This window comes from Gossypium hirsutum, chromosome A12 (assembly GCF_007990345.1).
Source record: "Gossypium hirsutum isolate 1008001.06 chromosome A12, Gossypium_hirsutum_v2.1, whole genome shotgun sequence".
Taxonomy (NCBI): Eukaryota; Viridiplantae; Streptophyta; class Magnoliopsida; order Malvales; family Malvaceae; genus Gossypium; species Gossypium hirsutum.
In genome coordinates this window covers 98,505,393-98,530,663 of record NC_053435.1, presented here as the reverse complement: position 1 = coordinate 98,530,663, position 25,271 = coordinate 98,505,393, and the positions used below count along the sequence as shown (strand labels likewise).

Here is a 25,271-nt window from a genome sequence, read left to right as displayed (position 1 = left end):
CTCAAAAGGAAATTCTGAATCACTAGTAGTGTCACTCGTATCATTAATATCTGGGGACCTGTTATGAGGATGACGGCAGATACAAAGAATCAAAAGAATTCAAAAACATTTATCAGTATGGTATGATTATGAATGACGAATGAAAGAATATTTAGAAGAATGTTTAAAGAATAAAAGAATTCGAGAGTAATTGTTTGTATAATATGATTAAAAATGAGAGAACATTCGCTCAAGAATGATAATAACCGTGCTTTCATTGAAATAACGTTTTTAAACATCAGCCTATTTCACAAAAGATTCATATTACTCCTAGGCCTAGAGCAATAAGTATGTTTTGGACATTACTCTGAATTAGTTCTAAAAACTATAGGAATCTCTTCCGCAGTCCAGTTATCCAGAATATTTCCAAGTGTGTAAGGACAAATGCCTGACAAATTTTCTCCTCTAGCCTCTTCGTCGTACGTGACGTTGATGTCTAAGCTTTCTAGCCTTTCTTCTATGGCTCCCTTCATTGTCGTACCTCTCTCAGGATGAATGATTCCTCCAAACACAAAGGTTTTCAATATGTGGGGGAATATCATTGGTTCCCATTTGATTTCCTCCCCCGTTAACCGTGCTCTCCTTCTCTCTTGCTTCTTTTCCAACTCTTTTCTCCTTTGTCTTACATCTGGCTTAAATCCTAAGCCAAAGTGGTCTCTCTTCTCCTTCAATACTGGCGTTCCAACCATTCCTTGGAGATGTCTCCCAAGTCCTCTTCCAGGTAGAGCCCCTTTTCCAACCATCAACCGTAGACTCATCTTTGTAGTTTTGGACAATGTTGGCACTGGAATCTTTCTTCCCTCGGCGATAAATGTCGCATTAACAAATTTCAAAGATTGAAATTAGCATTCGGTTGCTTCGTCATCTGTCTCCAAATAGGGCGCGTTATTGCTCACAGTTGCAATGATATCCTCTTCAGCATTGATTGTTATCAACCGCCTCTCTGATACCAGTTTCAACTTTTGATGCAACGATGAAGACACTGCCCCAGCTGAATGTATCTAGGGCCTTCCCAATAGGCAGTTGTATGAGGGCTTGATATCTATTACTAGGAAATCCACATCATATGTGTTTGGCCCGATCTGAAAAGGTATCTCGATTCTGCCCATCACCTTTCTCTCCGTGCCATCGAATGCCTTCACTATGTTCTGGCACTCCTTCATGTGAGAGTTGTCTATGGGTAATCTGTTTAGCGTGGTCAATGGCAGGACATTCAAAGTTGATTCGTTGTCAATCAGTACGTCTGGCAGTGTATACCCTTTGCAGCGCATGGTAATGTGCAAGGCTTTAGTCGACCCCATGCCACCGGGTGGTATCTCGTCGTCATTGAAAAATATATGGTTGTCAGCACTTATGTTGCAAACCAAACAGTCTAGCTTGCTAACGAAGATATCGTTGGCAACATATGTCTCATTTAAGACCTTCATCAATGCGCTGCGATGAACTTCCGAGCTTAGAAGTAAGGCCAGCACCGAGATACGAGCCGGTTGTTTACGTAGCTGTTCCACCACACTATATTCGCTAGGAATTTTAAAAATTCCTTGGCCTCCTCTTTGTTAACTGGCTCGTTAACAGTTTTGGTTGCTTTTTCTTTCATTTCCTCGACCACTGGAGCTTTTCCTTTTGTAGGTTGTGCCTCCTCATTTACTGTATCGTAACGTCTCCTGCTACGTGTATAGGAGCCCCTGTCTTAACCCTCTTTTGAAGCATCCACCAGGCTTTTCTTCCCCGGAATCGTCACGTTACAATCATAATACCATGAGACCTTTTTGCTGTCTTTGTAGGGGAAGACTGCAGGTCTTTAGATTATGGCCCTCGGTGGCATTTGTACTCCAACTTTATTATTTTTAGGTTTCGATATGATAACAACGGGATAGTTAGCTGTTTGATTCTGTGCCGTCGATTCTCCCTTCGACGCACATATATCTCCCTCTACCAGGTTTTTAGATTCTTGATAAAACTCTATTTCTTTATTATCTATCATGTTCTGCACGAGGGCCCTGAACTCCACACACTCTTGGATTTCATGCCCCACCTTATTGTGGAACTCGCAGTAGTTCCTCTCTTCTTTGGATTCTCTACTCAAATCTAACACGATCAAATTTCTCTTGACCATCTCCTTCCACACTCGTCTCAACGGAGTCTTGACTTCCGCAACCTCACACTTGATCTTCTTGTTTTTGCCTTCGCTTATCCCATTCACTCCCTGGTCGGTATGTTTGGGGAGCGGGTTTCCTGCTATGTTGGGTACAGTTGGGTTGTCAAACCTCACGATCCCCATCTTAATGAGTCTTTCGACTACTTTCTTGAATGTAATGCAATTTTTGATTGAGTGCCCGGTAATTCTCGCGTGGTATTCACATTGGGCGTTTGTGTTATACCATTTGGGATACGGGGGCTGCAGTGGCTTCATGTAGAAAGGGGATACTACGTGAGCGATGAACAGGTTCTGGTAGAGCTCCCTATACGTCATGGGTATAGTGGTGAATTATGGCCTTTCCGTGTTCTCCCTCGCGTTAAGTTCTTGTATTACGGAGCTACGTTGATTGGTGGCTACCGTCTTTGGCTGATTTACGGTAAGTGGCTTGGACTGATTCTTATTGAATGTGCTCGTGTTGTTCACTTCATTATCTCTTTTCCTCGGGGTCGACTTCCTGGCACTCTCTTTTGATTCTATCTTACCGCTTCTAACAGCATTTTTGATCATTTCCCTCATCATCACTATGTCAGAGAAGCTCTTAGTGGCGCTTCCCAACATATGAGTGATAAAAGGGGCTTTCAATGTGTTAATAAAGAGCATCGTCATCTCCTTTTCTAGAAGTGACGGCTGAACTTGTATGGCCACCTCTCTCCATCTTTGTGCGTACTGTCTGAAGCTTTCATTTGATTTCTTCTCCATGTTCTGGAGTGTGATTCTGTCGGGGGTCATGTCCGTCACATGATTGTATTGCTTCATAAAGGCCTGAGCCAGGTCCTTCCACGAGTTAATTTTAGAGCGGCTTAATTGGTTATACCACTTAGACGCCGCCCCGACCAGACTATCTTGAAAGTAGTGGATTAATAGCTGGTCATTGTTAACGTACCCCGTCATTCACCTACAGAACATAGTGATGTGGGCTTTAGGGTAGATTGTTCAATTGTATTTCTCGAATTCGGGCATTTTGAATTTAGGGGGAAGGACTAAATCTAGGACCAGACTCAGGTCCTTGGCATCAATCCCTTGATGATGATCCGCGCTTTCCAAGGCTTTGAATTTCTCCTTGAGCCATCTACACCGTTCTTCCAATTGTTTTTACGAATCCATCCTCGCATTTTTTTTGTCAGCAACTTCATCCAAATCGGGAACTGGCGGATAGTTCGGGTTGTTGACAAAGTTAGAGCCTGAGCCAGTTTGGAAGTTCATCGATATTGAAGCTCCGGCTTGAACCTGCTGGGGCATGATCGTGACAGATAATTTTTGTAGATTAATCTCGGGCTTCATCGGTACATGTGTCGGAATGAAGCCGGGAGGGTATTGAGGATCTTCATTAGTTTCCTCGACTTTGTCTATGGGGCCCTTTCCCTTATCCGTTCCTCCCAACAGCAATTGGGATAACTGACTCATCATTTCCCTTTGGGATTCCATCATTTGTTCCTTCATCTCTCGCTGAATCTTGGCTAGTTGCTCTTGCATCTGAGACTGCATTTGTTCCTGCATGTCCTTTTTCATTTGCTCCAATTTCTCGAGTCTCTTATCCATTGATTTTTTTCTTGTACCGTAAGGGTGCGTGGTTGGTTGGTTTCCAGGTTACTGAAATGATTTTTAATTAATTAATTAGAAACCTCTTATGGCCTTTAATGCATAATGATATGATGTAATGCAAATGCATGAATACAAATGAGGCATCAAATTTAATTCAATTGCCTTTAGAAAATTTCACTTAAAAATAAAATCTTTTACATAAAATTGAGTTACAGATAAAATTTCGCTCTAACACTCAAAGTCTTAATTTTTCTAAGCAACGAGGTCAGCTCTTGTCCGCGATCCGACTCCAACTCATACTTCACGCTCAGTGTGTCTGCCTGTACCGCTAAAGCTTGCAAGTAGTCAGCTACCTCCTGAATCTGGGTTATGGCTTCCCCATAAGGTAATATCTGTTTCTGACCTGGTCTTGCGCATGGTGAAGCTGCTCTTTCTAACGGTCCTCATTTGCCTCGAAAAACTGAATCTGCATCTCGCAGTTTTGCAGTAACGCCTCTAATTCTTCTATTCTTCCTTTCATTTCTTCTATCTTGCTCAAGCTTGCCCTCAATTTCATTGCGGTGTTGCGGTTTCGATACTGATGCAGAGACTTCTTGAGTTCTGCCACTCTAGCCCTTAATTCACCTCGCTCATTTCTGCTTTCCAACAGACTCTTCTCTAAATCTTCGTTTCGTGCCTGAGCTTCTCGGAATTTCCTTTCCCACCGGTCGGCATTGGCCTTTTCTTCTCAAATTTCATGGCGCCATTGTTTTGAAGCCTTACCTAACCCCGCAGTCCTCATAGATAGGCGTAGCTTCTTATAGTCAGTCTTCAAGCTGTTTAGATCTTCTTCGGCCTTAGTTTTCTCTTTTCTCCACTTTTCAGCCTCTGACCTCTGGATATCAGCGTCTAATCTTAAGTGCATCTTCTCTTCCTCCAATTGTTCGATCTTCTTCCCAAGCTCCGAACTCTTCTTCTTATAGTGAGCACCTTTAAAAGAGAATTTACTCTGAGCAAGTCCGTAGGTCGTGGGTACAAACTGCCTCGACTTATATTGCCTCAACGCAAGTAATAGAGTATACCCGGTAGCTCCCCAAATTCCTAACAACGGCACCCAATCAAAGTTACCACATCGGTACATGATCTCATCAGGAACCATCCAATAAGCTATCCACTCGATATCTCCCTCCTTGAGGTTTTGAAGAACTTCCATCCACTTCTCCGAGATATCCTTTCTCCTTTGTATAGCTGCCTCCTCTTTCAGCGGGGAGTAACCTTCAGAAAAGACCCGATAAGAAACCTTGTCTACCTTCCAAAAGTGCCCATGAAACCATACTATCAGTAATTGTGCACATCCAATAAACCGCCCATCGCCTGTCTTCCGACATGAGCTCAAAGATCTGAACGTTTCTGCCAATATCGCCTGTACCGGCATGATTCCCTTGTCAAGGCAATTGAATAAGTCAATGACTGCCTCGTCTACGTACCTCAAAGCCTTAGGAAAAATTACCAATCCGTAGATGCTTAAGGCGAAGATGTCGATCCTCTTTCTTTCATTTGGATGCGTCAAGATCAAATCTAACAAATTCTCCCAAGAGATACATTTACTATCTCTTTTTTGTTGAATTCGAGCAGTGACCTAAGGCTCGCTCATCCCTGAAATGCTCATCAATTTCTTCATGAAAGTTTGACTACTAAAAATCTGAGCATAAGTCTTTCTGACCTAAATTTTCAGACACTTAAGCAGGGTAGTGTATTCCTCCATGGTAGGTACTAAGTCCACTTCCCCAAAAGTGAAACACTTGTAAGCAGAATTCCAAAACTGAACAATAACTCGGAATAGATGCTTATCCACTCTAATGTCTAGCAAGTAGGATATGTCTCCGTAGCTTTGATAAAACATCTGCTTGGTCTCTTCATCCCAACTAGCCCAAATATTTCTCAACTCTTGCAACTCATTCTATGTTACATTGACACGAGTGAAATCTTGCAACTCTGATATATATCCTTCCGCCAAGCTATCCCCTTTTTCTGATTGTAGCTTCTCTGACCATGCACGAACGGCCGCATTATCCTCGACTTTACTAAGAAATTCATTCTCCATGTCAAACTTTCTAACTTGGTAATTGAATACGAATTAACACCTCATCTAGTATGCAATGTCATGCAAAAAATAATCAAAACAAAACACAGGTTAGTATCAAATAATAGCGATAAGCACATAAATGATAATTACAATGCATATACGGGTAAGTACTAAGGCTCGACGCGGCTCCACCCAAGGATAGCTCCTAAGGTTCACTATATGTGGTTCGGTTCTAGAGACAAGGTACTCGAACCAGCCGATTCCTCAATCCTCACCCATTATATGCTCATATAGATCGAGTTCGATTCAGGGGGATACATTTCCCTATGACCATGCGGAGATGAAAATCTCACGAAATCATAGGTACGGATGTACCCTGGAAGCAATCCACTAGCCCATGCGGAGGTGAAAACCTCACGAAAGCGTAGTTTCTTACTCCCACTTAGAAGGTGTGACCACAGCGGTCATGCAATGAAATGCGGTACTATTCTACGAGATCCGAACCATAACAATCATACAAACGAATGCAATCATGATTTTTTAAAATAAATTTCAGTTTTTGACAAAAGGACAGTAAATAATCGATTTTATGGCTCGACTCTCAAGTCCCCAACAGAGTCGCCAAGCTGTCGAAACCACCCTTTTTATTAAAAAAATTTAGGTTTTAAAAATGATGGGAATCGACTTTTGAAAAATAGAAATATGGAGTCGCCACCGATCTTTTTGTTTTTGTGTGATCGGATCACCTAAGAATTTGGTTATTTTAATAAAACATTTTTTGTTTACTAAAACAACAGTTCTGGTCTACGAAAATATGAGAAAACGAGCTCAGGAGTCGGTTACGTATGAGGAAGAATTAGCACCCTCACTCCGCCCAAAATTGGTACCAAATCGGTTAAGTACTGTCCTTATGTCTAAAATTAAAAATGTTTTTTGAAATGTGGTTCTTTTTTAATAACATTTGAATAACTCAAGTTGATTGCCAAAAATCTTCTTGTTTCGACGTCCAAAAATTTATGATTCGAAAATCACAAAAGGATGCTCAACTATTTCGTCCAACGAAAAACCGAAACCCAGCACAATAGGGCACGATTCTTCAAATTTCCAATCATTGACCATTGCCTCACCTTAAAAAATACGAGTGAAATTCCGAAAGAGATATTCGATTATTTTGAACAAACGAGAGATTGCAATCCAACACGATATGGCGCTATTCCACGAATTGCCAAACATCGAACATTTCTTCCGTTTTAAAGAGTTTTTAGAAAATGAGAGTGAAATTCCAAAGGGATCTTTGATTATTTTGAACGAACGAAAATGCGCAACCCAGCACGATAAGGCACGATTCTCAAATCGCCAAACATCTAAGATCGCCTTCGTTTTGGAAGGTTTTTAATAAACATGAGTGAAAACCTAAAGGAATATTCGATTGTTTTGAACAAACGAGAAACCACAACCCAGCATGATAGGGCATGATTCCCGAATTATCAAACACCGAGTATTGCCTTCATTTTAAAGGGTTTTAAGAAGACATGGGTGAAATTTTGAAGGGATATTTGATTACTTTAACCAAACGAGAAATTGCAGCCCAGCACGTTAGGGCACGATTCCGCGAATTACCAAATATCGCATATCGCCTTCATTTAAGGGATTTTTAATAGTTGTGAAACTAGCTTAAAACGCATTAATTCGATTTGAAATAAGACGAAATTAATCATAAAATTTGGTTTTTATAAAACCACATTTCAAAAATCAAGTGGAAAACCATGATTTGGGGAATATGTGTACGCATAAAACACGACAATAGAAGAGTGGAGGCAATACAAGTTATTTAACCAACTAACGAGAACTTAAATGACTAAGCATAACTAGCTTGAAAATATTATTCAATTTCAATCATGCATGGAATATAATTAACATGACAATATAAAACAATGAATACAATATGCAGCGACAATGTGCATGACATAATATGAGATACACAAAACAAAATGCAAATCAAAGAAGTAATGAGGTATAAAACTATTTTAAAGTAACGACGCATAAATGGATGCATAAAATATAGGTTGACAAATTTGTATATGAAAAAAAAAACTAGGGATAAATATATAATTTTTGAAATAGATATCAGAACGAGAGTTTAAATCAAATTGCGTGTGAAATATTTTAGGCACAAATTCATTTAGAAGTTGAGAAAGTACATGATAATTTACATAGTATATAATACAGAAGAATAACGAAGATATATAACAAAACATAATACACAAAATATATTCATAAAACATATGTACATATAAATAGCTTTGAAAATAATCATTAGATTAATAATAATATATAAAAACTTTAAGTTAGTCTAAAAATTATATACATACCTTTATATCAAAACGTTTAAATAAGGGGCTATATAAAACACAAAGTAATTTAATACAAAGGAACATCCAAAAATAATAATTTTATAATTACAAAAATGAGGTTTCTAAAATTATTCCATATACATATATATAAAGAAAATACTTGAGAAATCATAAAGCAAAAGTGTTTTGAGTAGAAAAATCTATTAGAGTAATGAGTGTATTAATATATATATACATATAAATTAAAAAGTGAGTACATGCAAAATAACATAAAAACGGTAATATGTATAGGATTAAATTAATGTATATAAATCAAATATATGTACTAATATAAATAAGTATATGAAAATAATTTTATACAAAACATATATATACAAAACATATTATCATAACGAAATTATATGTTAAAATACATGGTTAAAATAAAAAAATAAAAAATATTATATGCGTGAAAATACGTTAACTTTGCTACAAAATGTGTATATGTATAATAATATAAAGGAGATAATCATTTAAAGTATACAAAGTGTGATATTAACATCAAAAAAATGATTTACAATAATGAAATAACAATTCCCTAAAGTTGTTTAAAAATTAAAAATAATAAATTAAGAACAAAATAGGACTATAAACTAAAGGGATTTAATTTGAATCAATCCAAAACAAAAAGATAATTTGAAAACAAAACAAAAAGAGGACCGAAGTGCGAAGCGCACAAAGCATAGGGGCTCAAGCTGGAATTAATCCAGGCCCTAAAACGCTGCGCACAAGCGCGGACTCGATTGCAAAATAGCGCAAATTATAGGAGAAAATTTAAAAAAAAAACAAAAAGAAGAACAGGTGGGCTGATTTAAACGCGGCGCAAAAGGGAAGGGATTTAATGCGGAATTAACCCCTCACCGCGAAAACGCGCGGATTCCAGGGGCCATTGGGTCGGGTCACCGGGCATAGTTTCCAACGACGTTGTTTTTTGGCCATTACATTTGGCCTAAACGGCGCCGTTTTTGCTTCTTTAAAAGGCTAAATGTGGATTCATTCAGCCGAACCCTAGCAGGACATTAGCCTCCCCCCTTTTGCTGTCCAGTTAACCCCCAGAATGCTCCCTTCGTCATTTATGCGCCACCATGAACGGCGATCTGCGCATTCGAACTCCAAAGGAGTGATTTTTCAGCCTTGAGACCCCATTTGGACTTCGATTTCAACGAAGCGAAGGGGAAACGATGGCTAACTTACAAGGTAAGGTCTTGTTTCCCTTTATTCTTTTATTTTTAGATACAAGAAAAGAGAAAGAAAATCAAAGGGAATAAATCGAGAATAAAGCGTGATAAACCCAGAAACTCAAGAGTAGAAATCACATTTTCTCTCTGTTGCTTTGTATTGCTTATGTTCGTATAAAAGAGGAGCCCTTACAATCGAAAATGAAAGGCTTTATAGCTGAATAACAAAACAAAAAAAACAACAATTTTTGTTCTCCTATTGGCTGCTATTCTACTGCTATTCTCTTGTTCTCTTTCGCAGGTACGGGGCGTGTGCTGGCACTAAGCGTGAGGGTGGCGTACGGGGCTGTCGACGTAGAGGCACGAGCGGCGTTGGGGTTGAGACGTTGGCATCGTATGGAGGCATTGTCCGGTTGCGGCGCAAGCATTAGGCTAGAGTTTTTTGCTTGCTTTAAATTTTGGGCCACTTAGGCCTATTGTATTTGGGCTCGGGCTTATTTGTAAATGGGTTGATTTGGGCTTGTATAGGGTATTAGTTTGGGTCAAAACCTGTAAATGGACTGTTATAGGATTTAAGTTTTATTTGGGTTTTATATTTATTGTTTTGTGTTTGCAATGGGCCGGGCAAATTGGTCTGCTTACAAAAGTCTTTACCATTTATCGACTACACACGATACTATATGAGATTCTATTTGGTACCTATGTTTATTTGCTCAAAATACACTAATTCTGACCCTCTCTTTGGGCAAACATAATCGATCCCAAAATTCAATTTTCATATTTTTAGATAAATGTATCATCTTTTTAGTTCTTATTGCTTAGATGCTCTGCTATCCGTTCTAGATATTTGTTGAAATGACTAAATAATTAAGGCATGACATAAAACAATATATGATACTTGAAAGGTTAAATTTCAGCATGAAGGAATAGAATGGGCTATTTTAGAAGAGGCTGAAGTGGAGCCCAATTTTGAGAGGCAAATGTAATAAATAATCCTAAGTTTCAACTACCTCTTTTATAAAATTAATTAATTATAAAAATAAAGTGGGAGCGAAAATAGGATGTTTGTTACAATAATTTTAGATAATGTTTGACACATTAGTGATATCAGTGAATCTTTTTTAAATAAATTCTGACAGGAAAAAAAAAGACTAAGGCAAATTTTAAAATAAAAAAAGTGAAAAAAAAGTTGGTTTGTGATTCTAACACCGGATAATAGTCTTTTTCCTTTCATTTAAATACCTTAATATTTTTTCCTACTTTTAACGTCATAATGTCTTTTCTCTACATTTCATATCTAATGCATTTTCCCTGCATTTAATCTTTAAAATCACAAGTATTTTTATTTAATTAAGACACACTAATTTAAAAAATATATTTTTTTCATTTTTTTATTTTAAAACTTATCAACTGCACTCAAAGTTATTATAATAAACTCCCCATTTTCGTAATTGATTATCCCACTCTATTTTTTAATATTAATTTTATAACAATAGCCTTCAACTGTAGTGTAGGGAATAAAGCAAGCAGGCCTAACAAATTTTTATCTTTGTTTATCAAACACAAACTTCAAATTTTGATAATACGACTCGGGGCAAGACAGATTTGGGGTTTGTTTTGGACTGATAAATGGAATTTTGAAGCATGGAGATGTACTTGAGGGGGTGAATCATAGTTTAAAATATTTTTAGATTTTTGTCTCAACTTGATCCACTGACTCATTTTGTTTTAAAGTAAAAAAAAGAAAAAAAAAAAGGAGCAATTTGGCAATAGGGAAAGGGTTAAATTAAATATGGAGGTGCATTCACTATGGCCTTGCCCATTAACATAAAGTAAGTGAAACAGCAATAGAAAAGAATGGTGCTTGGAAAAAGGGGAGCAATGGCGGTGGGGTGGCATTCACTATTACTGCAGCCGCTGGAACCATTATTGCAAAAGATGGTGGGACAGTACAATGTGCAAGTAAACTCTATATATACTTGGGAATGGACTCTAACAACCATTTTTCGGTATATAACTTTTGTAGTTTGTATAATTATTTTACAGTTGGAATTCATTTGTATTATATTATTCAATTTGAATATATCATTATTTAAATCCAATCAATTATATTTAGTTTTTACAGTAAACCATATTTCTTCATATGTCGATTTGTTCATCAAAATTTGAAGGTTGGTTCGAAATTTTAAAGGGTTTAAACAAAAGTATTAGGTTTGAAAAATAGACTTAAACAAAAAAATTTAAATTTGTATAATTTATGAGTTAGGTTTATAATATAATATATCAAGTTAAATATATATAAAAATAAGTTAAATTAAAAATACTATAAATCTTATCATACACATATACATGTGAAAATTACGAGCTTAGAACACATATGTTAGTTTTGAAAATGACATACAATTGAAACATATGATTAGAAACTATTTAATTATACATTAAATATATACGATATTGAAATGAAAAAAATAGATTAAATTGTGAGTAAAATGAAATTTTAACACGTAAATACATCCTATTAATAATGTCAAATGCATTACAATTGTTTATTAGAGTTAGTTGCTCATGAGTCGGGAGTCGGGCTGAGATGGGCTTATGCAATATATCTAGTCCAATTTTCTAAGCTCGGGCCTGGCTTAGAAAATGTGCATACTTTTTCACCCAATCCCAGCCCAAATTAAGAAATGTGAATCCAAGCTTATCTTAGCTTGCCCATATTTAATTTTTTTATTAGTTTTTATTTAAAAATAATTTTAAGAAAATATAATACACTAAATGCACTAAAAATGCTAAAATAAAAGTTTTTCAAGACATTAAAAAGTATTTATATTAAATAACACAAAAAATAATAAATATTTTATTGTGTTAAATATATTTTTTTAATATTTTATATTTTGGCTCTTGGGTTATTTCGTTGGGTAAGTTTTTTTTTTTTTAGGTTTTAGGTAACGAGTGTCTAATTGTTATTTGGTTAGTGTTTTAATATATATAATTACTATTCAACATATATAATTAATATAGTATTTTTTATAACATAATATATTCAGACTGGGCTTGGGCCAAAAAAATCTTGTCCAAGGCTAGTACCATATAGAAAACGGGCCTTAATTTATACTCAACCACTTTTCGGTCATTGTATTTTGTCTAAACCCTTCCATTTTTAGAGTAGGCCTTCGAGTCTAGGTTGGTGGCCTAGCCCATGAGCAAGTCTAATCATGATGTTGTCATCAATCTCGAGTTAGTATCCAGTTAACTTATAACAATAATTCAATCAACAATATTATCAATATATCCAATGGTAAACTACACTATCAATCACTAAACTATGGGTAAGCTTTCGTTTCGGTCACTTTATTAAAAAAGTTACGATTTGGTTACTGAACTATTCAAAAGTTTTTATTTAAATTATTAAATTGTTAAAGTCGGTGCTATATAGCTTTCTTTAATCTTACTGTCTGCACCAATCGGAAGCTCTTTTCCCGCTTCTCCTCCACAATTCATTTTTTTCATGAAACAACTTTGGACATCAGGAACCTATGAACTAAAATTCAAACAACTTTTTTTTTCCAATCTTCGAGACTGATCGTTAGATCAGCTTGGATCTAATGTATGTTCTTCTACTCGTCAATGGATATTGATCCACCATACCAATTATCAAATTGTCGTTTGGAGCTCATTGGCGGAACTTTAAAAAAAAAAACTTAATAGCTTAGTGACTTAAATAAAAACCTTTGAATAGTTCAGTATTCAAACTGTAGCTTTTTTTAGTTAAGTGACTAAAACGAAAACTTACCCGTAGTTCAATGACTAATAGTGTAATTTACCCTATATATTGTTAAAAGAGGTAATAAAGTATACATAATACCATTAAAATGTAAGTATTATATTAAAATAAATTTTAAAGTATTATATTAAAATAAATTTTGGTTTAGTGGTAAAGTTAATGTTTTATTTATGTAAATAGCACAAGTTTAAATAAAAAAGATTAAAATACCCTATAACTCATTTTCGTAATTTTTTTAATCAAATTATACTCGATTGACTTGTGACACTAACTTAGCCAGATGCTTAAATAATTTTATAGATAACATTATAATGTAAATATTAAAAATTGTTAAGATGACTATCTATAAAATTGTAATAAATGAAAAAAATAAATATTAAATTAAAAATTATATAAACATTTTTTAAAAATTCAAAAAAATAATAATATAGGTGAGCCTAAAATGAGTGTAAGTTAACTATTTATAAATATGGGCGAGCTTGAGTAAAATTTTAGGCTCATATTTGGGCCAAACTAGACTTAGGTAGGTATAAATTACATTAATATCGTACTTGAACTTGACGTAACCCGTGAACACTTCTCATATTAACTCACACACCATAAATAAGACTACCCTTATGATTCAAACCTATTAAGAGGGTTGTTGGATGAACCGTCAGTGTTGCTAAACTAAAAGTTTGGTTGAACTCAACTTTTGATCTATTAGTTTATTGTTCTCTTTCTCTAAGAACAATTTGAATTCAAATCATTATTATAAAGAAAATATTGGATGAATATTTAAATTTTGTATGTTAAACAAATTTAAAAATAAAAAATTTCAAAACAAATCATATAAGGCTCCGTTTGGAAGCCAGGAAAATATTTTCCTGGTTTTACGGTGTTTGGAAGGTTGAAAACATTTTACATTAGAAAAATGTTTTCCTAAGCACGGGTAAAATGACCTACAATTTGGGGAAAATGTCTTACTGATTTCATTTCTTCCATTTTTCCTTACCATCGCATATCTTCACTTTTCAAGCAAATTTTACACGCTGCTGTTTCATTTCCTATCTTTCTCTCTTTCTTAGGATCTCTTTCTCAGTTCAAGGCCCAATACCCAAACTTCATATTTTCCTCTAGTTTTTAAGTGTCTCTGAAGTCTTCACGCTCTCACTCTGTACAATATCCATCTCCAGCAGCTGTTGAAAAAGGAGGTGTGTTCTTTATTTTTATTTTTTTTCTCATGTATTTTCCTTATTTTCCATTTTACTTCCAACTCCAACTCTCAAGCTTGTAGACTTAATTGAGTTATTCAAAGCCTCTACCTTTAAGCTTCTGTTCAATTTTCTTTAAGATTGTCAATCTCTTCTTTGATATAACAAGTTATATACATGGGTTAAAAGTGATGAATTTATTAATGGGTATTTAGCTTTAATGGATAAAACCAACTTCTTTTCTTAGAAAATGTCATTTTCAATTATTGAGGTTTGCTTTCTCAAACTGGGTTATGTTTAATAGTTGTATCCGACTGTTAAACTATGCAGGCAATTTTATGGAGCTATTTGTTTTATGTTATTTGTTTTTTTTTCTTCTTTAATTGTTTTGTTTCTATGGGTTACCTACGATGCCTTGTTGTTGAAAGCTTGAAAACATGTTCAATTTGAATGAACATGAGAGTGGAATAAGAAATTTACAAATTCAGTTCATCGTTCAATTTTGGATATCAAACAAGTTGCTAATGTGAAATGATTTTGCCTAGAGTTTGACCATACTTTTTAAACCTTAGTAATACTTCATAACCTAATTGTACTGCATTGTGCTAACTACGTTCAGAGAACCATTTGAAGGGGGAAAGAGATGTGAATGCCTATTGTTGTTGCCTTAACTATATTGTTCTCAATTAATTTTTGTTGGTTCCTATGCATGTCATTCATGAATCCTTTTTCTTTTTAACACAAGCTTGGCATCAGAAAGGAGAGGTAAACAGGAACAGTCTTTGGTGTTCAATTGTATAAAAAATGCCTATGCCATATCACCGCATGTAAAAAAAACAGTGTTCAATTGTATAAAAAATGCCTATGCCATATCACCGCATGTAAAAAAAACATGTCAAATTATTTGATGGAATTATCGATCAAAAATATTGGCTTCAGGACTTGAAATGCACATTTTCAAAAACAAAGGGACCGGAAATTATCAAATTATAGTAGAGACTATATCCACAAACAAAAAGAGCATAGTACAGGGGCTTTTCATATAATTTAACCTTTATGAGGCAGTCACAGTGCAACTATTACTAAAACATCTGGCATTCTTTTTGTACGCTTATCATCTTTAGACATTCTAGTTGATTGGCCTTAGGAACAAGTCTTGGAATAGATCAAATGCAAAAAGTTTGAGTATGTGTTGCTAGGACTTGTGAACAAGTGTTAGAAAAAAATGAGTGCAAAGAGGTTGCTTCACATATTTAATGGATTGAGTTGTTTTAATTTCTTTAGTTCTACGATAAAGATCTATTATTTTTTATGATTTGGTGCTTTTGGTGTGTCATTGCTAATTTTCTTTAGTTTTACTAATCTATTCAACTGTATGTTGTTCTACCATTGAATCGATTGGCTTCATTTCATTTAATTTTATTTGAACTCTTTTGATATAGGATTTGGCATTTAATCTGTCCCTTTATGCTCTTTTGGGAGATAACATCTACAACTTTGGAGAACTCCTTGCTCATCCAAATAAGCAGATATTTATAAGTTACTTAAATTCACTATTTATTGCAGCTGGTCCAATTGTTATGGAGATGATCGATGCAGTCTTGATTAAGAAAATGTGTTTTTAAGTACACAGAGATAAGGTTCATAGGCCTCGTTTATGATACTCATGTTAATGTATATGGAGGTTTAATGATTGAAAAGTGCCTGCTATTAAGAGCCTCTTTTCATTTTGCATATCTTTTCATGCTATTGCAATTACATGAATACATTCTTATTTTTCATTGTGTTGGATTGATTTAAAAAGGAGTTTGTGTGTTGTAGTTTTTTTCTTTTTCTTTTTTTCCCTTCTGAATTTCTTTACTTTGACGTTTTTATTTTGTTATGTTTGAGATGATGACTGTTGGCATCATTTATAGATAAAGAGTCTTTTTGGGACCAAGGTGGAGTGGCTTTATTATATCCTCCAATCCTTCAACTCTGGAAATTTGGTTCGCTGTGAAGAATTGTGTCGCGTGCACAATGCTACACTGAGTGCTCAACCAGCCTTGGTTGAGAATGAGAAGAAGCTCTTGGAAAAAATTAATATTCTATGCTTAATGGAGATTATCTTCAAGTGTGTATTGTTTTAGTGTACCCTAAGGGATCAGGTCAAAGTTGCTGATAATTGTATGTGGTTAAAAATTAAAGTACAATATGTTTCAATGCAGCCGCCCATCTAATGATCGAACTATTCCTTTAAAAGTTATTGTTGAGAGAACAAAATTGTGTCAATTGAGGATGTTAAGTATCTTCTCATGAAGAGCCTGTCTGTAAGTTAAAATATTTATAATATTGTTGTTTGTTTTTACACGTATTCATTTTCCTTTATCTTCAATTTTTTCATGACACCTTAATAGGAAGCCAAGGAAAATACAAATTATCATGAATAGTGAACATTTGTGGAAGTCCAAGTCTCAATTTTTCATATGGACGATACACTATTGTATACATTTGAGCTGAGGCCTGCATGTAACAACTAGCTACACTTCAGAGGGTTCAAAATTCTAAAGATAACTTGTATAACCTTTTTGCGAATAATGACTGCAGGTTCGTCTGATTGAGGGCATAATTGATCAAGTTGAGGGAGCAATTCATGTCTCTTAGGTGTAGCCAAGAGTTTTGGGGATTCCATAGATCAAATCCTTGCGCGACCGGTTGGATAATTGGATGGGCAAAGTACATAATGCTTGGTTATCAATTGAGGCTGAAACACCTAATCTTGTTGCATCATGAATTTTTTTCTCCAATTCTTTTCCGCCATTGTAACAAATCCCTTATTTGAAAAGGGCAAGAAAAAGGGAAAGTGAAATGATGAGCAATGAGGATAGAGATAAGCATTAGTCATTTACGAGTAGAGCCATCTTTATATGATTCCTTTAGTAGGTATTGTTTGATTGTTTGATCCTTAATTCTTTGTTCTGAAAGGAGCAGTTCATGTACTAAACTTTTCACTTTTTGGTATTTGTTGGATGTACAATGGCACTGGAATGCTTGAGGACACGGTTAAAACTACAAACATCATCCTTATCTTTCATTTTGTATTGGGATTTTTCATTAGATACAATCAGATATGATCCACTTTTATGTGGATGAAAGTGCATTTTCATTTCAGATTAGATATTTTTCTGCATGATCTATATATTATTTGGTTTCAATACGTTACTAGATGAGCTGCTGCTACTTGGTTTTTTAACTACAAATATGTTGATTAGTTTTTACTATTTACATGTGATGTGAATGAATCTTATAGGATGATTGCCAATTTTGAACAATTAAACCATTTGATTGATATATTTAATTTGATTTATTTATTTATAATTGAGTATTATTATATATTTATTTGATTTATTTATTTATTTATAAATAAATCATTTCAATATATGTAAAAATAATTTAAAATATAAATTTATTAATATATATAAATTTATTAATATATGTAAAAACAGTTTTTCCGAAAAATATTTTCAGGAAATCTGCCAAAAAACAGAAAATATTTTACACAAGTTGATCCAAACACCAGATAAGTAAATTATTTCCAGAAAAAAAATTATTTTTCATAAATTATTTTCTGAAAAATATTTTACTGCTAAACAAAAGGAGCCTAAGTGCAAAGTTATTTACTAAAAATTTGTAAAAATTCTATTAATACATAAAAGTTAATATTTAGATAAAATAATAATTAAAATGTGTAAAAAGTAGATAGAGATGGGTGGAATCAAGCCCCAGCCCAATTAAAAGCAAAAAAGGACCGTCAGCAGCGGGATAATAATCTATCCATCCATCAACAGTCAGTCATCGCCGCTAAAAACTTGAAAGAACAAAAAAATATCTTGAAACCCGGAGATGTCGGACGAGGAGCACCATTTCGAATCCAAGGCCGACGCCGGCGCCTCTAAAACCTTTCCTCAGCAGGCCGGTACTATCCGCAAGAACGGCTATATCGTCATAAAAAACCGCCCATGCAAGGTCCCCTCTTTTCCATCATTTATTCTGAAAGATCTGTTTGATATTAACCAGCAACTGAACTCCGTTTTATCCTTTTGCTTTACTTTCTTAATTTATAGTTGAGATTTGATGGTTGTGATCTGTTCCCCCTCCCTTTTTAATTAATTAATTAATTTGTTTAGTTGGGTTATTAATTTTTTTATTTTTTATTTTTTTTATTTTTTTTACTTTTGCTACTTGCTTTAATTTTTTTACTATTATTTTTTAAATTTATGGTAGTGAATGTGATTTTTGCATATGGAAAGCAGTTGATCATTGTTGAAAATTTTAAAGAATTAAAATCGAATAGGACTTTACAATTTAGTACTTTCTTTAGCTTGATAGTTACTTTTGCTGAAGCAAAAGCAAAGTTAAAAAAAAAAAAAACAAAAAAAAGGCAATAAAATCTAACCACTTCGAGCCTTGGAAGAATAATTTTAAATCAATTTTCTGATCATGAGCAAGCTCAAATAATCTATGTTTCCCGGATTTTTTCCCATTTTTCTGAAGTATCTGCCTATGTCACATGAACTCAGGTTCGTGTTGTATAAGAGTATAGGTTATTAGGTTCAATATAGGTTTGTTTAATTTTCTAAGGTCTTTCAATGTATTTTGAGGGTCTTTGGAGTGTCATATGCTTTTTATAAACACGAGTATTGGACATGGATACTTGAAGAAAAATAAAGAGCCAGAGCAACAGAGGTATCTATAACACATATTGGGATATGTACATGAGTGTATGTTGAGAATATATGGCAAATTTTTTTAAGAAAAAGTCGAGCCTATCTGCCATGGATAGATACTTATATCAGACACTACCTTTAGTTCGACTAACATAAAAGTACAGCGATATTTATTGGAATGTAATAAATTGATGGTTGATGGGGTGCCTTCTGATTTGTGAAACATAGTTACTAATTAAGTATCTGTTTATTATTATTTGCAACTTTAGCTAACATTGTTCTATGGTGTGTGGCAGGTTGTTGAAGTTTCCACCTCCAAGACTGGGAAGCATGGTCATGCTAAGTGTCACTTTGTCGGAATCGACATCTTCACTGGCAAGAAACTGGAAGATATTGTTCCATCTTCCCACAACTGTGATGTACGAAATAATGGCACACTTCATAAACTGTTCTTGTTTTTTTACTAAGAATCTTTCATGTAATTGCAATTGATGTCATGAATGAATTTTACTTGCTTCTGCTTTAACAGGTTCCACATGTCAATCGTACTGATTACCAGTTGATTGACATTTCTGAGGACGGATTTGTAAGTTAATTTGCTTCTTTCTTTTGGATCTATGTTCGTTTGTGTTCATATTTTTCCTAACTAGTTGAATATTTCAGGTGAGTTTGCTGACTGAAAGTGGAGACACCAAGGATGATTTGAGGCTTCCAACTGATGACAACTTGTTGAAACAGGTAATTGAATATCGAGTATCCTTGGAAGTTATTTAATTTACTTGTATTATATTGTGTTTTTGCCCCATCACCGTTGCATCAAGGGGTTCTGCTGTAGATCTGGCAAGTTGTGTTGTGTTCCGTATCATGCTTTAGTTATTTTCCTTGTGCCATGTCCTGCACTGCCAGGTCTATTCTAATGGTATCACACTTTACACGTTTTCTTCTTTTTCTTTCTTTTTTCCCTTCTATTAGAAGAAGGCAGGTGACAGTTGTTCATGAGAGAGGTCTATGTTTTATTGATTTGTAGGAGTTATGGTGAGAGAGCAAGTTTCATGTTATTTTTATTGACTTTACACCGTCTTCTTTTGATTTCCCAGCCTATTGACTGGTACATCCTGATTGGATTTCGTATTCTCATGGATGAATATGGTCTGTTTCATTCAAAAAATTGAAATTCTACTTAACCGACCTCCCCTTAAAATTAACTGACAACCAACCGAAGTTATGAGGATAAGTCAAAAATAACGTACCATTTTCTAATTCATATCATATATTCTATTATTAACAATATTCTAAGTTCATTTATAATATTATGAATATATAATTTCTTATTAACATATTTAAGCCGATTTTTACAACTGACGTCAATAGGAATCAAACCAACTAAATAATGTCGGTTAAGTCGGTTTTGACCAAGTTTTTCGGTTTGTGTTTGTAATTTTCTTGTGCTTTCTCATGGTATTTGACTTGAGTGTTTGATACGAGTATGCTCAGTTTTGTTTCTGGAATATCATATTCCCATACTCATGTGAATATGTAATGTATGAAGCAAGTACTTTTTTAAGTAAAATGAAAGAGTCCAGATGACATAGTTGATACCCATTAGCATTGATTCTCTACACATCCCTGGTAAGAAATTGCTGCCAAACAATATGGTCATCTTTTGGTTTATGGTGAGCGCAGATAAAGGAAGGTTTTGCTGAGGGGAAAGACCTAGTTGTGTCTGTAATGTCGGCAATGGGTGAAGAACAGATCTGTGCTCTCAAGGACATTGGTCCAAAGTAGGCTTTGAGATATAAATGGAAATGGTTCTTATAAGAGCTTATTAATGACTTTGCACTGTCCAAGATATTGGACAAGTATAAAATGCTCAATTTCCATGGCTGTTCTATTATTATTATTAGGAACCTTTCTCTGCTCCCAAATGGCACGTGCAAGACATGGTTAGTTTCATGTACGTGTTATTTTTTCAAGTGGTGTAATCGTGTTTTGACCTATTATTAGATTATATATATGTTTGATATTTTAATAATTCGTTTTAGATTTTGATTTTTCTGTCATTTATCCTATAACCATGTTTGTCCTGCACATCGATTGATTTGTGTATATATATATTTTTTACTTTTTTATATAATTAAATATAACCGAATCGAAATAGTGCCGGGTCTTGGTTTGAGAAAACTTTGGAATTTCTACCTCAGAATGGCTTAATGTGATAGTTAATATGCACTAGTAAAAAAAATAAAATATTTGAAGTTTTTTATATATTATAGTTAAATAAAATAGCTATATTCTTATTAAATTATAATTGGAACCCAACCTTTGAAATTTTTTTATCAATTTTGATTGTTTAGATAGGTAAAAAGAAATTGTTTTCATACAGATATGGATATAGCAAATGTTGATTGTATAACAAATCGAGGCCATTTTAGGCCCGATTGCGAGGTTTGGGCAAAGCTTGGTTGAGATAAAAATGAGAAAATTTAGTCTTGACCCATATTATTTTCATTAATTTTATGTTTTTTATATAAAAAATTAAAAAATATTATATACTAAATATATTTAAAAATATTAAAATATAGGGTAAGCTATAAAAATAGTCATTACTTATGTTTGAAATGTTAAGTTTTAGTAATTTATGTTATTATTTTGTTACGAAGTGATCACTCTTTCGTTAAGTTTTGTTATCTCCCTAACGGTAATCCTATTTGACAGTCCAACTAGATTTTAAGTGCCAAATAGATTTTAAGTATATCTGTTAATACATAATTCATTCTGCTAAATTATGCATTTGCTTTACTATTATAATTACGTTCTTCAACGGGGGAAGGATGACTATCCTTTGTAATATACGTCAATGAAACTTTACGATATATTAGTGTGAGGATGAACATTCCATATGATTTTTTATAAATCTGAGTATTAATAACAACTGTACAATATTAAAAAGTTTCATTGACATATATTACAAAGTATAGTCATCCTTCCCCTGGTTGAAGAACGTAATTATAATAGTAAATTAAATGCATAATTTAGCCGGATGAAGTATGTATTAACATATATACTTAAAATCTAGTTGGACTGGCACGTAAGATTACCGTTAGGGAGATAACGGAACTTAACGGAAGAGTGATCACTTCGTAACAAAATAATAATATAAGTGACTAAAACGTAACATTTCAAACATAAGTGACTAAGATATAACCTGAGTTAAACAAAAGTGACTATTTTTGTTGTTTACCCTAAAATAAATATTTCTCAACAAATTTAAAAAAAATTATACTTAAATAACATTAAGATAAATGCAACTTTACAAACAAATATATTTAAAATAATAGTAAAATTAACAATAAAAAAAGTATTATATCATATCTAAACATTAATAATATAATAATAGCTAATACAATAATGAAATGATAGTAAAACAACCGTAATATTTTTTTTATTTATTGACAATTCATGTTGGGCCGAGTTGGACTTGAGCAAAAAACTTTACTCAAGATTTGATATGTTTTTTAAACGAGTTTATTTTTTTTACTTAAGCTTATTTTTTAGTGTTTATATTTTTATCTAAACTCTCGTATCTTTTCGAGCAAATCTCGAGTTGTATTAAATGACTCAATCCATAGACAATTGCGAAAAAGGAAAACCACTAATTTATATTAAAATAATAAGTTGTGAAATAAGATTGTAAGTAAAAGTGTGAAATGACCTCATGTCAAATCCACTAACTAATAAGACCCAACACTCACAGAAATTCTACTAAACCTCCTCTAAAACCTTTCATTTCTCTCTACCGTTACCAACTCTCGACACATGATATGGTAAGTTGAATTTGCATCGTGGACAAGACATTTTCTTCAAGAGGCTGCAGTCAATAGAATTTTTGTTGGTGATTTTTTTTTCTTTTGAAATATTTTATATTTATTGGTGTTTTCTTTTTTTGTCCCTTTTCATAAGAAAATACAATAATTAACCTTTTTTTCCCAAACGTGAATTTCGCAAGTAATTTCAGTCCATAGTGAGCTTGAGGGAGAGAAACCGAAACGGCAGAGAAGTGAAGCTCCGGTGGAAGGATGAGTTCTTCGCCTTCGCCTCGTCGTTCTCGCAGTAGCAATGGCGAGGAAGAGAGGCCAAGATTCTTCGATTCAAAGGCAAAGAGCAAGTGCTGGGCCAATGCTGAAACTGTTCCCGGTCGTCACCCCGAGCGATGGCGCAAAGACGCTGCCGGTAACATCGTCTGCAAGCGTTTCTGTAACTGCCAAGGTTGCCTCTGTTTCGAGTACGACCACATCGTTCCTTTCTCCAAAGGTCTATTTCTCATCAACTCATCCACTTTTTCACCAATTCCCTGCTCCTTGCTCTGTTTTTTCAATTTTCTTTCTTGGGATTTTAATTTTAGCTGATTTTGAAATGGGTTTAGTGTGGGCAGCGTTAATTTGAGCTTAATTTACTGATAAAGGGATTTTTATTTGATTTGATGCTTTGTTTAATTGCCCAAGGAAAAGGAAATCAATGCAAAGTGTGGTGAAGTGAGACTTATCTGATCATGTAGCTAATTTGAGTTAAAAAAAAAAATCTGAACAAACAGTCAAGCACTTGGAAAATTTTATAAACGTAGCTATTCTTTTTGCTTTAAAGAGATTCATTTGAATGCAAGTGAGTGAATGTTTCAAGTGCAGCTATCGTTTATCTGTGCGATTTACAGTTGCTTGGGTTGTGATTGTGTCATATAGGTGGAGAATCCACGGCTGAAAATTGTCAAATCCTTCAGACTAGGGTGAATAGGTTTAAATCAAACAAAGAAGATCTGGATACTACCAGATTGAAAGGTTATTCTTGTGAGGTCCAGTTTACCGGTATGTATACCCTAATTCTCTTCTCTTTTCAGTTTAAACTGAAGGTTTTGCTATGTGACTACTTGCATATCCCCCTAGATTGCTTGTTAATACTATTATGGTCTTGCTATGTGACTACTTGCATATTGCCCTAGATCTTTCGTCCTAGTATTACGAGATAGGTATCTATATCTCGATATAAGTAGAGATTTAATAGTTGAATCTTTTGTTCCATCAATTTGTTCTAGGTAAAGTCAACAGGCTCGCCATTAAAATCTATGATACTCTGACTCTCCATTTTTCTTGGAGTAATCGTTTCAGGCACACATTCATACATTGGGTATGGGGATAAGATCTTCCAAGTATCCTCCAAATACATGGAAAACTTAGGGAAAAAAATGAACATGCTTGGTTTATACTTGTATCTTGTACTGACCCTAAGTTCGAGTAACATGGATGAAAATACATTAACACGTTTTAAAAGACTGGAATTGTTACTTGAACCATGAAGGATGTGTAACTGTCTTAGTACTCAAGAAACATATTACCCAGCGAACCATTAATATGCAGTATTTGTGGTTGCGATGATAAAAAGTTAGACCCCTCCCATAGGTTGCTTTAATGGTTAATGGTTAATGGTAGTTGCTGCTTTATGCCTGCATGTTTTACAGTGTTGATCTTTAGCGTTGATTGGACTAGTTAGTATATTTTGATCCAAGGCAAGTAGGACCTCATTCTTGCCCACCAATCTGGTTTGTCTTGAGTTCTGAACATCTCATCCTTTGTTTCTATTGAAAATCTTCTTGGAATAACCTATTTGTTACACAGTGGTTTTCGTGTTCAGTTTTGAAGTATTTACGTGTACTGAAATTTAATTTTTGCTACTTGGTAGAGAAGGAGCTTGACATTATTGAAATGGCTGTTTATGGGGATGTAATCCGGCCTGGGAATCAGTGTCGTTGCAGAACTATTGCTGAAATGCTTGGACAGTACAAGTCGAAAGACAACTTGGCTGCATGCAAATTGCCCCTTGATAAAGAATCTATATAGCAAGCAAGGGCTATACTTTGATGTAGGGGTATTGGGAAGATTTTAAACTACATGTTTGGGATTGTGCATTTGTGATCAATTTGCAGGGTGTTGAAAGCATTTTCATTTGATAAGAATGAACCGAAATTGAGTCTCCCCAAAATCACTGGACCCAGTTATCAAACATGTGATTTCGAACTTTGATTATACTTCAATGTAATGAGATGTCATTTCCATTTCCATTTCTTCTATCGAACTAGTTGTTGATGCCTTGGTGCTCAAGTTATACGGCAAACAAGGTATG

General features: G+C 34.3%; 2 protein-coding genes and 2 long non-coding RNA genes across 8 annotated transcripts; all 4 read left to right on the top strand.

Annotated features, from left to right (window-relative positions):
- The first annotated feature begins 8,911 nt into the window (after window positions 1-8,911).
- Window positions 8,912-10,117, top strand: LOC107951256 (uncharacterized). Its single transcript, XR_001698365.2, has 2 exons — window positions 8,912-9,436; window positions 9,719-10,117. It is a non-coding gene; the product is annotated as an uncharacterized lncRNA (long non-coding RNA).
- A 3,802-nt stretch (window positions 10,118-13,919) lies between these two features.
- On the top strand, window positions 13,920-17,544 carry LOC107951258 (uncharacterized). Its single transcript, XR_001698367.2, has 2 exons — window positions 13,920-14,394; window positions 15,837-17,544. It is a non-coding gene; the product is annotated as an uncharacterized lncRNA (long non-coding RNA).
- Window positions 17,545-18,133: 589 nt separating this feature from the next.
- LOC107951259 (eukaryotic translation initiation factor 5A) lies at window positions 18,134-21,132 on the top strand. The gene is made up of 5 exons (XM_016886242.2): window positions 18,134-18,399; window positions 19,397-19,519; window positions 19,630-19,686; window positions 19,764-19,838; window positions 20,784-21,132. The coding sequence occupies exons 1-5, from the start codon at window positions 18,277-18,279 to the stop codon at window positions 20,883-20,885; spliced, it is 480 nt and encodes a 159-aa protein (XP_016741731.1). The 5' UTR covers window positions 18,134-18,276; the 3' UTR covers window positions 20,886-21,132.
- Window positions 21,133-22,791: 1,659 nt separating this feature from the next.
- LOC107951260 (uncharacterized) lies at window positions 22,792-25,207 on the top strand. 5 transcript variants are annotated; one of them, XM_016886244.2, is made up of 4 exons: window positions 22,792-22,992; window positions 23,107-23,411; window positions 23,837-23,959; window positions 24,831-25,207. In XM_016886244.2, the coding sequence occupies exons 2-4, from the start codon at window positions 23,177-23,179 to the stop codon at window positions 24,986-24,988; spliced, it is 516 nt and encodes a 171-aa protein (XP_016741733.1). In that variant the 5' UTR covers window positions 22,792-22,992; window positions 23,107-23,176; the 3' UTR covers window positions 24,989-25,207. The 5 variants fall into 5 exon arrangements, with proteins under 5 accessions (XP_016741733.1, XP_016741737.1, XP_016741735.1 ...); XM_016886248.2 differs by having other exon boundaries at window positions 22,798-22,924; window positions 23,116-23,411; XM_016886246.2 differs by having other exon boundaries at window positions 22,798-22,924.
- The last annotated feature ends 64 nt before the right edge of the window (window positions 25,208-25,271 follow it).

What these genes read in the sequence shown, in the direction of transcription:
- LOC107951260 (XM_016886244.2), top strand. Translation starts at nt 23,177, where the DNA reads ATGAGTTCTTCGCCTTCGCCTCGTCGTTCTCGCAGTAGCAATGGCGAG. An exon ending in CATCGTTCCTTTCTCCAAAG is followed by an intron (nt 23,412 to 23,836) that starts GTCTATTTCTCA and finishes TGTGTCATATAG; the next exon opens with GTGGAGAATCCACGGCTGAA. An exon ending in TTGTGAGGTCCAGTTTACCG is followed by an intron (nt 23,960 to 24,830) that starts GTATGTATACCC and finishes GCTACTTGGTAG; the next exon opens with AGAAGGAGCTTGACATTATT.
- LOC107951259 (XM_016886242.2), top strand. Translation starts at nt 18,277, where the DNA reads ATGTCGGACGAGGAGCACCATTTCGAATCCAAGGCCGACGCCGGCGCC. An exon ending in ACATTTCTGAGGACGGATTT is followed by an intron (nt 19,687 to 19,763) that starts GTAAGTTAATTT and finishes TGAATATTTCAG; the next exon opens with GTGAGTTTGCTGACTGAAAG. An exon ending in ATGACAACTTGTTGAAACAG is followed by an intron (nt 19,839 to 20,783) that starts GTAATTGAATAT and finishes TGGTGAGCGCAG; the next exon opens with ATAAAGGAAGGTTTTGCTGA.